At 33.9% G+C, this 12,818-nt stretch overlaps 1 protein-coding gene across 3 annotated transcripts in view; it reads right to left on the bottom strand.

The window, feature by feature from the left end:
* The window catches only part of FUBP3 (far upstream element binding protein 3), a 79,614-nt gene that overhangs the window by 19,060 nt on the left and 47,736 nt on the right, over positions 1-12,818 (bottom strand). For 2 of the 3 annotated variants that reach the window (XM_051980199.1, XM_051980201.1), the window contains exons 3-10: positions 12,507-12,540; positions 9,964-10,013; positions 9,446-9,517; positions 7,728-7,785; positions 5,942-6,104; positions 3,401-3,499; positions 1,009-1,113; positions 454-556 (exon numbers count right to left, since the gene is read on the bottom strand). In XM_051980199.1, coding sequence (XP_051836159.1) covers positions 454-556; positions 1,009-1,113; positions 3,401-3,499; positions 5,942-6,104; positions 7,728-7,785; positions 9,446-9,517; positions 9,964-10,013; positions 12,507-12,540 — 684 coding nt within the window. The remainder of the gene's footprint in view (positions 1-453; positions 557-1,008; positions 1,114-3,400; positions 3,500-5,941; positions 6,105-7,727; positions 7,786-9,445; positions 9,518-9,963; positions 10,014-12,506; positions 12,541-12,818) is intronic. The other variant, XM_051980200.1, reaches the window with a different exon arrangement.

The raw sequence follows: 12,818 nt of genomic DNA, 5'->3' as shown, positions 1-12,818 counted from the left end.
CTATCAAAAATGAATATCAGTGAGTTCACGGCTGTATATATTTTTATATATAGTTGTTATTTCCTTCCAATAAACATAAGTTCATTGCAAGTAAGGACTGCTTCCATTTCTTCTTCTTCTTTTTTTTTTTTTTTTTGGTATTGAGCCTAGAAAAGTGGCTAGCACACAGTAGGTTCTTTAAAAATACCCAATTAACTGACCAATTTGTAGATAGGCAAAGCCTTGGGCATTTATTTCTATAAGTGGTTTTTGATGTAATCAAGTCCTTACAACAAAGGAAAAAAAATCCCTAATCAATATTTTACATAATGACAACTTTAAATATAATTTAACTGTGAAAAATATCACAAAAAACAAAACATCTTAATCAGTCAAAGGATGCATATGAGGAAGGAAGACACATTCTTTTTGCCAGATGTCTGGCAACCAGAGATAAATGACACAATAACTAACCTGGTTTAAATTGAATCCTTACACCAGCATCATTCTGAATTTTTTTGATCATTTCCCCATTTCTTCCTATTACTATACCAACGGCAAACCTAGGCACAGATACCTTAGAGAAGGAAGAGAAACAAAATCTCAACAAAGCTAGGAGAAAAACATAAGCATGAACTGCAGATGCAGAAGCCATGAAACATACTTGGGGAATGATTTGATTTTTACATTATTATTTTATAACCATAGCCCAAAGACTATTTTACTCTATCATATTAGTGAAATAGTTTTAACAGGTTCTTTGGAACTTGAATACTTAATCTGTAGCACTCAAAAAGAATTGCCTGCCTAGATTTCCTGTTACATCTCAGAAATCAGGGAAAGGTGTTTATGCACAGAAACATACCACCTACTTACATTCATAAACAAGAGATGTGAATAGCAATATTTGCTGAAAATGTTGAAAAATAACTACTGGGAACGATTTGACTGTTACTATGCCCACTAGGAGACCCTCTTCATTCCTTTTGCCATGATAATAAACAATTACAATTTCTAATTCAAGTGTACCTCTATACTGCCCCCTCCCATTCGGGAGCTGAAATCACTGCGCACGCCTCGGAAGTCAGCTTGATCCTTTTCTCGGATAATCTCTAGTACCATTTCCCTTGCTTGCTGCATAAACATACAAACAACAAGTACATTAAGAAAGAGGGACATATGGCAGAAATATCTGTTCAAAGTCTGACAGCCTTTCCAAACTACTGTTCAAATAGTTTGCAAGAAATTTGGGGTAAGGAGTTTGAGGGAAAGGGGAGAAAGAAGCAGATACTCATCAGACCTGAGAAATTAAAATACAATTTACCTTAAAATTTGTATTTGTTTCCCAATACCTGTATTTTAATAGGGATCACATTGTATGACAATGATCATTCCCTGAGATAGCTGAGGGTTCAAACTAAAAACTTCAATTCCATTAAAAAAAAAAAAAAAAGCTTATGGACACTGAATGTAAATCAACATATGATATGCTCGCTTTTTTCTGTTTTTTATTTTTCCCTCTCTTGTGGTTTTTCCTTTTGTTCCGATTTTTCTTTCCCAACATGATTTATAAAGAAATGTATATTTAAAAAAATTAATGTACATGTATAAGTTGGTGGCAGCGAGACAAGTGACATGAACTCTTCTATCTATGAATTGATCTTAGGCTCTTTTTCATACAATAATTACAATAAAAGGATCACACATGGAGAGGAAGAGTTGATGAAATGAATTCTCTATATTTCTTAGAGAACTGGTGTAAGGCCCAAAGCCAGGGATGAGCACAGACGTGTCCGTCAGGCCCTAGGGTACTGTTGAGCAATGAGAAATGTTGCTTGTTTAGTCTTTTCAAGCACATCTGGAAACTACATTTAGGGGTTTCATAGCAGAGATACTGGAATAGTTTACAATTTCATTCTCCAAGTCACTTTACAAAAGAGAAAACTAAGGCAAACAGGATTAATTGACTTGCCCAGAGTTACATTGTTAGGAAGTATATGAGGATATATTTGAACTCAGGTTTTCTTGACTCCAAGTCTAGTGTTCTACCAATTGCACCACCTAACTGTGCTTGATATGAATTCTCATATCTTAAAACATTAAAAAAGCACTAACCACCATCAAGTTTGATCTTTCAACACCCCATAATTTTAACATAGATAGATAACACATATACCTCAGTAGAATATTTTTCTAAAGCAGCAAAACAAATGATTACGTGCAATGAAAAAGCAAGCTCTTAAAATGGAAACTTTACTGCTTTTTGGTTTTTAAGATGGTTTATGAATCTGACAAGTGAAATGACAGGTTCATGACCCTAACTAGAGCTTAAGGAAGAAAAACAGTTTACTCAGAATTATTCCACCTTGTCTTGCAACTGGTCTTGATGAAAAACTACTAGTTTCATAAATCTTTGTTTAACTGTGTAGTAGGATCACAAAGTAAACAAATTTAATGAGGGACTGGTTGCTTCTACTGGATTGTGACAATGCTTCAAAGAAAAAGAGTTGTGCAGTGAGCAATCGATATATCAAGATTAATTAATAAAGTTAGAACCTTTGTTCTAAATAAAATTTTGTTGCTTCCTGAAGCCTCTGGTGGGCAGAAGGTAACATAGTTAACCTCTTAGGAGCAAGTGTCCCTCCAACTTAATGCTATCTCCAAAAACTGCTTTGTTTTCTATGAAGTTCAGTCAGCTTTCCTTATTCCAATGCCAAAAGATTCTGAGAAACACTTTGGAAACCAAATTAAAAATTTTCATTGAGTTTTAGATCAGATTCATTTTACTATTCTGTAATTAAACACTCGGCTTTGCCACTCTCCGACATTATATCATCTTACTGTCTAAAGCTACTTGTTCAACAGTAAAGTATTACATTGCTGAGGCCAAGGCCATATCCTCAATACCTACACAGATTTTTTTGCTTTGCGGTGGTTTACAGCCAAAGAATTCACAACCACAGCCCTAAACAAGTGCCTTGCAAATATCTGCCACTGATTATATATAAGATTACATATAATACATATAATATACCTGGATATGGGAACATAGAATAAATCCATTTCAAATAGCAGAAAATTGAATAAAAGCCTGCATCTTGCTGCAACAGGATTAGTAGTATTTTTGTCTTATGATGTCCAAAACACTGTTTGTTAAAATTCTTTCCACAACTAATTTCTCAAATCCAATGACAGAACAGTCCAACTGGATAAATGAATACTTATTATCAGAGACAACTTAGTGTTATAAAAGCAGTAATTCTATCTCATATTTGTATGAAACTTTGAATCTTTTCACAAATAAGACATTTATAAAATAGCAAATAAAAATAATAAAATTCAAGAGTAATAGAAATTAGCTAAGTTGTATATTACCACTGTATAATAACCTCCCAAAAAAAGGTTATCCTTTTATGTTTACCTGTACTTTGAATGGGTCTCCAGTAATACGAAGGGGTTTATCTGCTCCAGTGGGCAAAGGACCATCTTGGATCATTATCATTTTCACACCTGTTCGCTCCTAGGAAGAATGCATAGCATGGGAAAATGATCTTTAGTGCAAAAAAAGCCTCTTTGGGGTCAATAATAATAATGGCATAGATTTATATAACACTATAAGACTTACAAAATGCTTTCCTTTCTATCTTTCTAAGTGGTAGGTCATGCCAACATTTAATTCCCATTTTACAGATGAAGAAAGTAAGGGTCCTGAGAGAGCAAGTGACTTGTCCAAAGTAAATGTTAGAGCTGAAGACTGAACCTGGGTTGTCTGATTCTAAATCAAATGTTCTTTTCACTATACAATTATGCCTCCCCTGAATAATCAACATGTATAATTAGCATTGACTTTACCACTCAAGTAACATTTAGATTTTTGGTAATCAATTATGATTCAATGTTTCCATTTTTATGACAGTTTTCAAGTATAAAATATCTAAGACAATGGGATAAGCCAAACTATATCTAAAAACCTTTCTTCCTTTGATTTCTTTCCCCTCCTCAGGGCATCTAAATAGTATATATGAACACAATTAATCTGAGTTATCTGGTGAACATCAACACATTAAGACAGTATCAACAAAGTTCAATTCTCCAAATGACTGTATTAAAAAATGCACATGAAACACTGCCAGTACATATGAATTCCAATTTTTATCTGGTAGGTTTTGCATTCTAAACATTAAGATGTGTGGAAAAACAAATATTTGGAGTCCAGTGAATTCCAGCCACTATGATTCAGATATCCTTGAAAAAATCTACCAGATAGGAATGAAGGGGAATAGCACTCCCAGACCTCAAACTATATTATAAAGTACTAGTTATCAAAAACACCTGGTGTCGATTTAAAAAAAAAAAAAAAAGAGGTGGATCAATGGAACAGATTGGATAAGGGAGAATCAAAAACATCAGAATTCAATCTCTTAAGTGTTCAATAAACCCCAAAACATAAAATATCTAGGAAAGAATCTTCTATTTAATAACTAAAAACCATTGGGGAAAATCAAAAGCAGTATTGCAGAAATTAGGCTTAGGACAACATCTTTAAAATAGTCCAATATAATCTAAAATATATGTGAATTTAATATTAAAAAGCACAGTATAAAAAATTAGAAGAGAAACACATCATACCTTTCATAACTATGACTAGGAGATGTATCCCCTCAAATCCCCCTCCCTCCCCCCCACTCCAAGACTACTGGGGTTAAGTGACTTGCCCAGAGTCACAAAGCTAGGAAGTATTAAATGTCTGAGGCCGGATTTGAACACAGGTCCCCCTGACTTGAAGGCCGGCACTCTACCTACTGCATCATCTAACTACCCCTAGGAGATGTATTCTTAATCAAAAAAGAGATATAGGAAATTGCAAAAGTTAAACAACTGTGATTATATGGAAATAAAAAGATTCTATATAGACAAAACTAATGCAAATAGAATAAGGGTAGTGATTGAACAGGGGAAAAGATATCTCAATCAAAATTTTGTCAAAAGGATTTGGTATCTAAGATATATACATAATTAAAAATACATTAGAGACCAACAGATAAATGGTAAAAAGATATGAACAAACATCATTCAAAAGAAAAATTGCAAACTACTGACTACATGAAAGAATGTTTTGAATCAGAGAAATATAAATCAAAACAAACAAGTGAGATTTCACCTTATCTCTTGAAAACTGGTGAGTATGACAATAGAGGGGAATAGTCCGTGTTGGAGGGATTGTTGGAAGGCAATACTTTGATTGCTTTTTGGAGGAGTTTTTAATTGGTACAACTATTTTGGAATGAAAATAAAGTGATTAGACTATGCATACCCTTTGACTCAGAGGTTTCATTACTGAACTTATATTAAATTACAACCCAAGAAGACCACTGATAAGAAAAGTCTTTATATACGTTCATAGCAGCACTATCTGAGAGCGTAAAAAAATTGGAAAGTAGATGCATATCAACTAAGAAATGGCTAAACATAAGGTAGTATTGTTGACTATATTGGAATATTACTGGGCTGCAACAAATGATGGGTGTGATAAAAACAGAGAAGCATGGAAAGTATGTCATGAACTGATATACAATGAAATAAACAGAGCCAAGAAATCAATATATACAAGAATACACAAATCAAGTGAGTGTTGCAAAATTATAAAGAATATGCATGTTTCAAAAGAGATATTCTCTAATCCATGGTGCTGCATAATGTACATATTTTTTAGACTTTTTCAGTATATTGACTAGTATTATTTTTTTCCTCTTTTTTTTTTTTTTTGGGGGGGGGGTCTTGTAAAAAAAAAATACTGTTTGTTATGTGGGATGAAAGAGGAAAAATGATAACATAAAAAACCCCAAAGAACGTCAATAAAACTTTTAAAAAGAAAAAATAATACTTATGAGAGTAGAAAATGGCTTTAGAGAAACATTTCCTAGGAAGGAAATAAGTTTCTGGATCTACTAACATCACAAACCTGTAATTGCTTTATTGTTTCTCCTCCTTTGCCAATGACTAGTCCCACTTTAGATGCAGGAATAAGAATCTCCTGGATTGTGCTATTCCCATCTACATCATTATGAAATCCGGGTCCATTCCGACAGCGATCAACAATTTGTCCCAATAGTCGCTTGGCTTGTCTTTGAGGGAAGATCAAAAGAGAATTATAATTAAGCAAAATAGTCTGTGTAGTAGAAAGAAGGAAAGAAGTAGAATAGAGCTAAGAAAAGAGATCCAGAGCAAGAAATATAAAAAAAAAAGAGAGAAAGGAAGAAAAGAGTTAAAGTTATTAGTATGATTCACTCATAAATTTCAAATTCTTCTTTAATTCATTTAACTACTTTGACTTCTTTGCTGGGATTGGGAAGCACCAACTTGTTTTTTTGTGGTGAGAAGCAGTGTCTGTCTCTCCCCACATCTCTTCTTTTTTGGTAACCTTAGAGTTACTTAACTTTCTAGCTATGAAAATTCAACTATCTTCCTACTTTTACAAATATGTGCTACTACTTTGAAACAAGAATCTGGAGAAAAGTCCAGTTAGAGTAATAAGAATACATTTTTTTAATTCAGGTTTCCTTCTTTTGGTTTCTGGTTTTGAGCAGTTGTCTGATATAAACTTTTAGTGCTGAGAATCTGCTTGTTGACTCCCCTCCTCACATGTTCCTGAAGTACAGCTTCTTTTTAATATTTTGCTTCAGTTCTGAAATACCATTGCTGTATGAAAAATGCCTTGTTCCCAGGAAAATCATTTTGTTTGCCCTATAATGTATACTCACCAGTGACACTTATTCTGGGTCACTGCTTGCAATGTTGTAAAATAAATTTAAACTTTTCTATGAATCTGTGAGCAATGGCAATAATGAAACAAGTCTGCCTACTGAGAAATATAATCTGGAACCCACCTTTGTCCACAAACCAATCATAACTGTAGACTGAGAGAGACATGCAGATGCGCGCACATACACAGAGGAGGAGAGAAAAGACATAAAGGACACAGAGAAGGAAAAGAAAAATAGACACAGAAGATTGAAAGGGGAAACGGAGATAAGAGTTAGAAAAAAAAGGAGAGGAAAAAGAAAAAAGGAGAGAGATTCCCCCAAATTAGCACAACTCTTTCCACAATGATCTTCAGTTCCATGAGACTGAAAACTGGTGTCTGTGAAGTTTAAATACTTGTAACAGGAATGGAAAACAGTTCTTTTCTTAAAGCTACTACAGGTCCTTATTCTTGTCACTCCCCCCAATTCTAGACTACCCAGATGGTTCTTTGAATGAAAGAGGAGATCAGAGATCCAAATACATTTGGATCAAAAAGAGGCAACAGGATTGACCTTAGGGTATAATATGAATACCATGACGCTATGCAATGTCACCTAGATAATTTCAAAACAACCTTTTCAGGAAGAAGTACCATATTAATCCCAGAAAGATAAGATTTAACTTGAGCATCCCAATAGGAGTTTTTTAGAATGGAAAACTTGAAACTGTGTCGTGCATACCCTGAAAACCTAGTTCATAAAGGAAGTATCATGATAGCTATAAGAAATTCAGCACAGCCTTCATGACACTCTAAATATGTGGTAGCAGAGAAATGCCCATAGTATGGCAACCCCAAATTTTATATACATCAGCACTTGCTGGTTGTGGTTTAGTAACACAGCATCAATTAACAGTGTTTAGTAACAGTTCTGCCCTTCCATTTCTCCCCTCTTTAGGGAAGGGGGAAGAAAAGTAAAAGGAAAAAATAAACAAAATTAACTTACTCAATACTTTCTGGGGTTCCGGTAAGTACACAGGGCCTCTCTGGAATCCCAGAACTCTCTACAAGAAGAATCAAGAAGATAAGGTGTATTGGTGGGCGCCTGGCAACTAAGCATCTTTAGTACTGTGTATAGATTCAGTTTCTATGCTTGGTTATCTAAGGCAGCCTCAAAAATCCCAGTTTCTTGGTAAAAAGATTCTCAATTTTCATATATGGCTGGGATATCAATTTGGCAGATTAGTCTTTTAACAAAGAAAATCTAGAGGACCCATTAATATTTATGAGTCAGCACTAGTTATTATTTTTCATTCCTCTTCTCTCATATTGTGATACATGAATATGTCACTTGATTAGTTAAATATAAAGACCATTGCCTTTGGAGGGGACTGGGTTACGAATACTGCTTTTGATGCTTACTACCTATATAATTGGCAAATAACTTAACTTCCCAGGAGTTCAAAGGCCTCTGAGGGTACTTTCAGATTTAGTTTTTTGATCCTGTGATTATTTTTATTCCTCAATTTTCCCATGTATACTGGGGATAATGACAATTTGTTTGCAAAGTGCTTTGAGACCCCGAGGAAAAGCCCAATGAATTGCACAGCAGTTGTCACCAATATTAATTACATAAGTATCTAACAAATCATTAATACAAGGGACTATCTTTGGGATACTGTATAATAAATATTTAGCCTTTTGACAACCCAATATAAGGTACATTTTATTTTGTCTCATTAAGTTATCAAATATACTGATATGTTTACATGTACTTAGAATGCATATATAGCACAATTAAATCCAAGTTTTCTTCCAGTATGATGAAAAGCATATTCTATACAAGAACATTATTTTTATCTAAGATTTTAGGAAACAAATTAATTTAAAATATTATAATAATTTTATTTCATTAACAAACATTCCTCCATTCAAATGTCTATCCCTGCTGTCCTTCATTGACTATATTAATCAGATATAAAATCAAATTATATTTTGTAGAAAAATGTTTTCTTTTAGGAGGATCTGTCTCTCTTTCTATCCCCCTCCCAATTAGCTAATGAATAAAATGAAAAGAAAGGTAGTACAAAGGCCTGCATGACTCTTAGGGAGCTTAAGATATAGTAGGGGAATAAGCAAGCATACAAATAACTATGATAGAAGGTAGAATGTGATAAGCCTCAAAAGAGAGGTACAAATAAGGAATATATGGCATACTGCTAGGAACCTATTCACAGTAAAAAGGAGGTATTCCTGAAGTTGATGTGGGCCAATATGGATTAAACCAGAACACTAGTGATAAGAATAATGAAAATTTGTGGTCCAGAGTGGTGATCTTCAAAGTTCTGTAACCAAGGAGATCACTACTAACCCATAGGACCATATGATTTGTCTTACGCCTTGTAGAGTCAGTCAATATACTCTAAAAGAAATCCTGAAAAGCTATAGTTGCACATGAAAATGTCATAGGTCTATTTTGCATTGCCGGTCCAGAAATAAAGCCCAATGAAATTTACCCCCCACTAAATCCCCTTCTTCCATTCTACTTGCAAGACAATTAAAAATATTACTTTTGTTTTTTGTATGGGAGTAAATCTATCTTCTGGAGTTTCAAGGAAAGGCTTTGATCAAGTACCTATAAATTCTAAGCAATAAGCTTAGATGATAAATAAATTAGACTTTAAAACATGCACATATAGGGTCATAAGAGAGAAAAGCTCTTACCTGGTGCAATCTGAATCTTGCAACCAGATTCTGCTTGAATTCGTGAAATCTGCTCACCACCCCGGCCAATAACTGAAAAAAGATTGAATAGGGTCAGAATTTACCACCCATTCCTGACTTTCCCCAGTAATCAGCAGCTACTTACTTTTTAAGTTTCCACTGGGGTTCTTAGTAAAATGGGGTGGGAGTGGACTCAATTACTATCCCTTTATCACTCTTAACTTTCTGAGAGTCTTAATTTAATAGAAAAAATATAATACAAATCACACTATTTTGGAACATTGATTTAAGCCACTTTAGTCATGATTTCTAACCTTGTTTGATTTTGATTCTAGTGGTCTCTATGGTCATTGTCCTAATGCATGAAGTAAGGAGGTTAAGTTACCAAATTTAGGTTAGTTTCAGAAGAGGTAACATGTCTCTTAAAAAAGTAAACATTTAGTTCTGAATAAGACAAAAAGGATGACTAAACGGATTAGTCATTTTGGATTAGGAAATTGGATAATCCAGATACTTACTGAACCCAACCATTTTATCAGGCACTTTGAATTCTTCCGTTATTACTGCCCTAAAAATGAGTAAGATTTCAAAGTCAATATAATGAATAATTTTAAACTCTCATTCTTAATACCCTCCTAACCTGACAATATCGAAAGCCTAAAATTTTAAATACATGATCACATTCGCTTTGACAATGAACCTAAAATCATATGAAGTCACTCAGATGAAGCATCTTGTTTCTTACAACTTAAATGAAAAAAGTACCCAGTCAGTTGCTATTCTTACCATTATAAGTGAATAATCTAACAATTTATTAAATTACAAAGTTTCTATTAATTGCTATTTTCTTCATATTTAATCTGAACATTTCCTGTTGCTGCCTAATTCTTACATATTTTATTTTACCCACTTTGACTAATAATAGATTACTTAGTAACATTTTTTTCTATACTGGGTGACCTTTGCACTTCTCCTCTGGCATTCCTTTCTTAAGATCCAACAAATACCATTCTACTTTTCTATGTATGTCTTTTTTTCAAACTTTGCACTACTCTTTGGCTTCCTTCCAATTTACCTCTGGCTTTTAAAATAAATGGCCCTAAACTGAACATAGTTTTCCAAGGTCTAATTAAGTTGAAAGTTGAAAAGAAAAGAATAATTACTTCACTCTTTTTTCAAGCACTCCTGTTAGAAAGCACCCAATCTAGTTTGGGATTTTCCCCCCTTTTCTTTCTTTGGAAGACAAGTATTGCATTGACTCATTCAAATTAACCAACAGGAATACTACCTAACTTCCCATACACCATATTATGGACAATGTCCAATTTGTGCAATACCATGGAAAGCAATTAAATCTCAATATTTACCTTAGGGGGAAGTTAAATGTAGTTATAGACTATCCTCCATCCTTGCTCCACTCCTTCTCTTCTCCCTCCCCCAGCAACAAAAGCCTGCCATTTTTTAAACACCTCACACTCAGCTAGATTTTTAACTACCATGGAAAGAGTTGAATAAAGTACATGTTTTTGTGAGAAGTGCTATGGTTAGAAGAGATGCAGTAGTTAAAAGCTCTTCCCATTATACAACTGTGATTAAAAACACAGGGAGAGATTCTTCTATTGTAATGTACATCCTTAGGGTGTGTAGATACACAAATAATTTCTGATATTTACAAATATTATTTGAAAATAAGTAATTCTGGGACTCTCAACTATTTCTGATATATTGATGTTAAGACTGAGTTTCATAAACACATTAAAAGATATGGTTTTCTTTCCCATTAGACTTTGTCACAATAGGGAAGATAATGTTAACTACAAAAATGTATTCCCAGTAAAGTCAGATGGCTACAGCAAAATCAACTGTTTATATGGTACAAGTCAATTTGCTGTGGGTATTACTGGGGTTTTACATAGGAAAAAACAAACCCGTAAAGTTAAATCAACCTAAAAATTCACAAGCCCTCTCTAGTATTCTTCTTGTACACTTTTGGCTCTGGGCTTCTTTGTAGAATAAAAGTACAAAGTCACATTAGGAATAATTGTCTATATATTGGAATAAATTGGTCAGAATGGTTTTAAACATTTTTTCAACCAGTATAGTTCTGGCTGAAAAAAATACTATACATAAGTCGGTCTTTTTAAATCCAAACAAAAATCTTAATTGTTAGTGGTTTCTTCAATTAAATATTTTTAAGCATAGCTAGAATGAAACTTTCTTGAATCAGTAGTAATTAATAATAATTTCAAAGGCCCTTCTTTTGTTGCTGTTCTTCAGAGTTTCAGTCATGCCCGACTCTTTATGCTCCTATCTGGGGTTTCTTGGCAAAGATACTGAAGTTGTTTGCCATTTCCTTCTCCAGCTTATTTCACAGAGGAGGAAACTGAGGCAAAAAGGTTAAAGTGAATTGCCCAATATTGTGTCTATGGCCAGATCAGAACTCAGGAAGTCATCAGTCTTCCAGACATCAGGCCCAGTGCTGTCCTCTTCCATCTTAATTGTTTTGGGGAGGCATACAGAAAACATTTTTTATTAATGATATTTCAGCAGAAAAGAATTAAGTGACTATTTACTTAAAGTCACTTGGTGTGTCTGTTCCAGCAAAATATGGGTTTTGAGCTTTCCAATGCCATGTAATAACCACTGAATTTGCCTGTCTACTATAGTATCATCTTGTACTACTTACTCTAGGAGAACTTTTCTCAGGTGAAAAGGCTACAGATTTCTAAAGCATTGGAAAAATTTGGTATTTCTTTTTTTATTCAATGTAAGATCAGGAGAAAGAAAACCTCTGATATTCTGATAGCCCAATAGTTTTGCATAATGATATTTAAGTTTTTAACACTCAAAAACACTGAATTTATTCTTTGAAGTTCTTGAAAGGGTTATTAAAGAAAAACATAAAACTCCCAAAACCCCAAAACTTCTGCTTTGAAAGAAATCTAGCCTTATAGTTTTCCTACATTCTCAACCTCTGACTTACTAACACTCCAGTACAGATGGTGGATCAATAAACAATTAGAATTAATCAATAAATAATAAAACATAACCCACCGCTTACCTTTGATGTACCAGGGCCCCTAACTGGTTACCTACTGTGGCAAAGAGAAAGAGAAAAGAAAAATCAAAGCATTAGCACGGATAAACTAACTTCATCCCCATACAAGTTCTTATCATTAAAAAAAAATACAGAGAAAGAAAGAAAAGCAAACAGTAATTTAGGCTCAGTGGCTGAAATGAATGAGTTATATGATATGAAACAGGAGGGGATGTCTCGATCAACACAGTTTATAACCTAGTGTCCAGCTGAACACAGGATAAGAAATTGATCTGTGTATATCCATGCTGAGAGTCATGGGAGAAAATCCTTCTT

Source organism: Antechinus flavipes, chromosome 2 (assembly GCF_016432865.1).
Source record: "Antechinus flavipes isolate AdamAnt ecotype Samford, QLD, Australia chromosome 2, AdamAnt_v2, whole genome shotgun sequence".
In the NCBI taxonomy this organism is placed as follows: Eukaryota; Metazoa; Chordata; class Mammalia; order Dasyuromorphia; family Dasyuridae; genus Antechinus; species Antechinus flavipes.
Note: the sequence above shows the minus strand (reverse complement) of the source record. Positions and strands in the feature narration are given on the sequence as shown.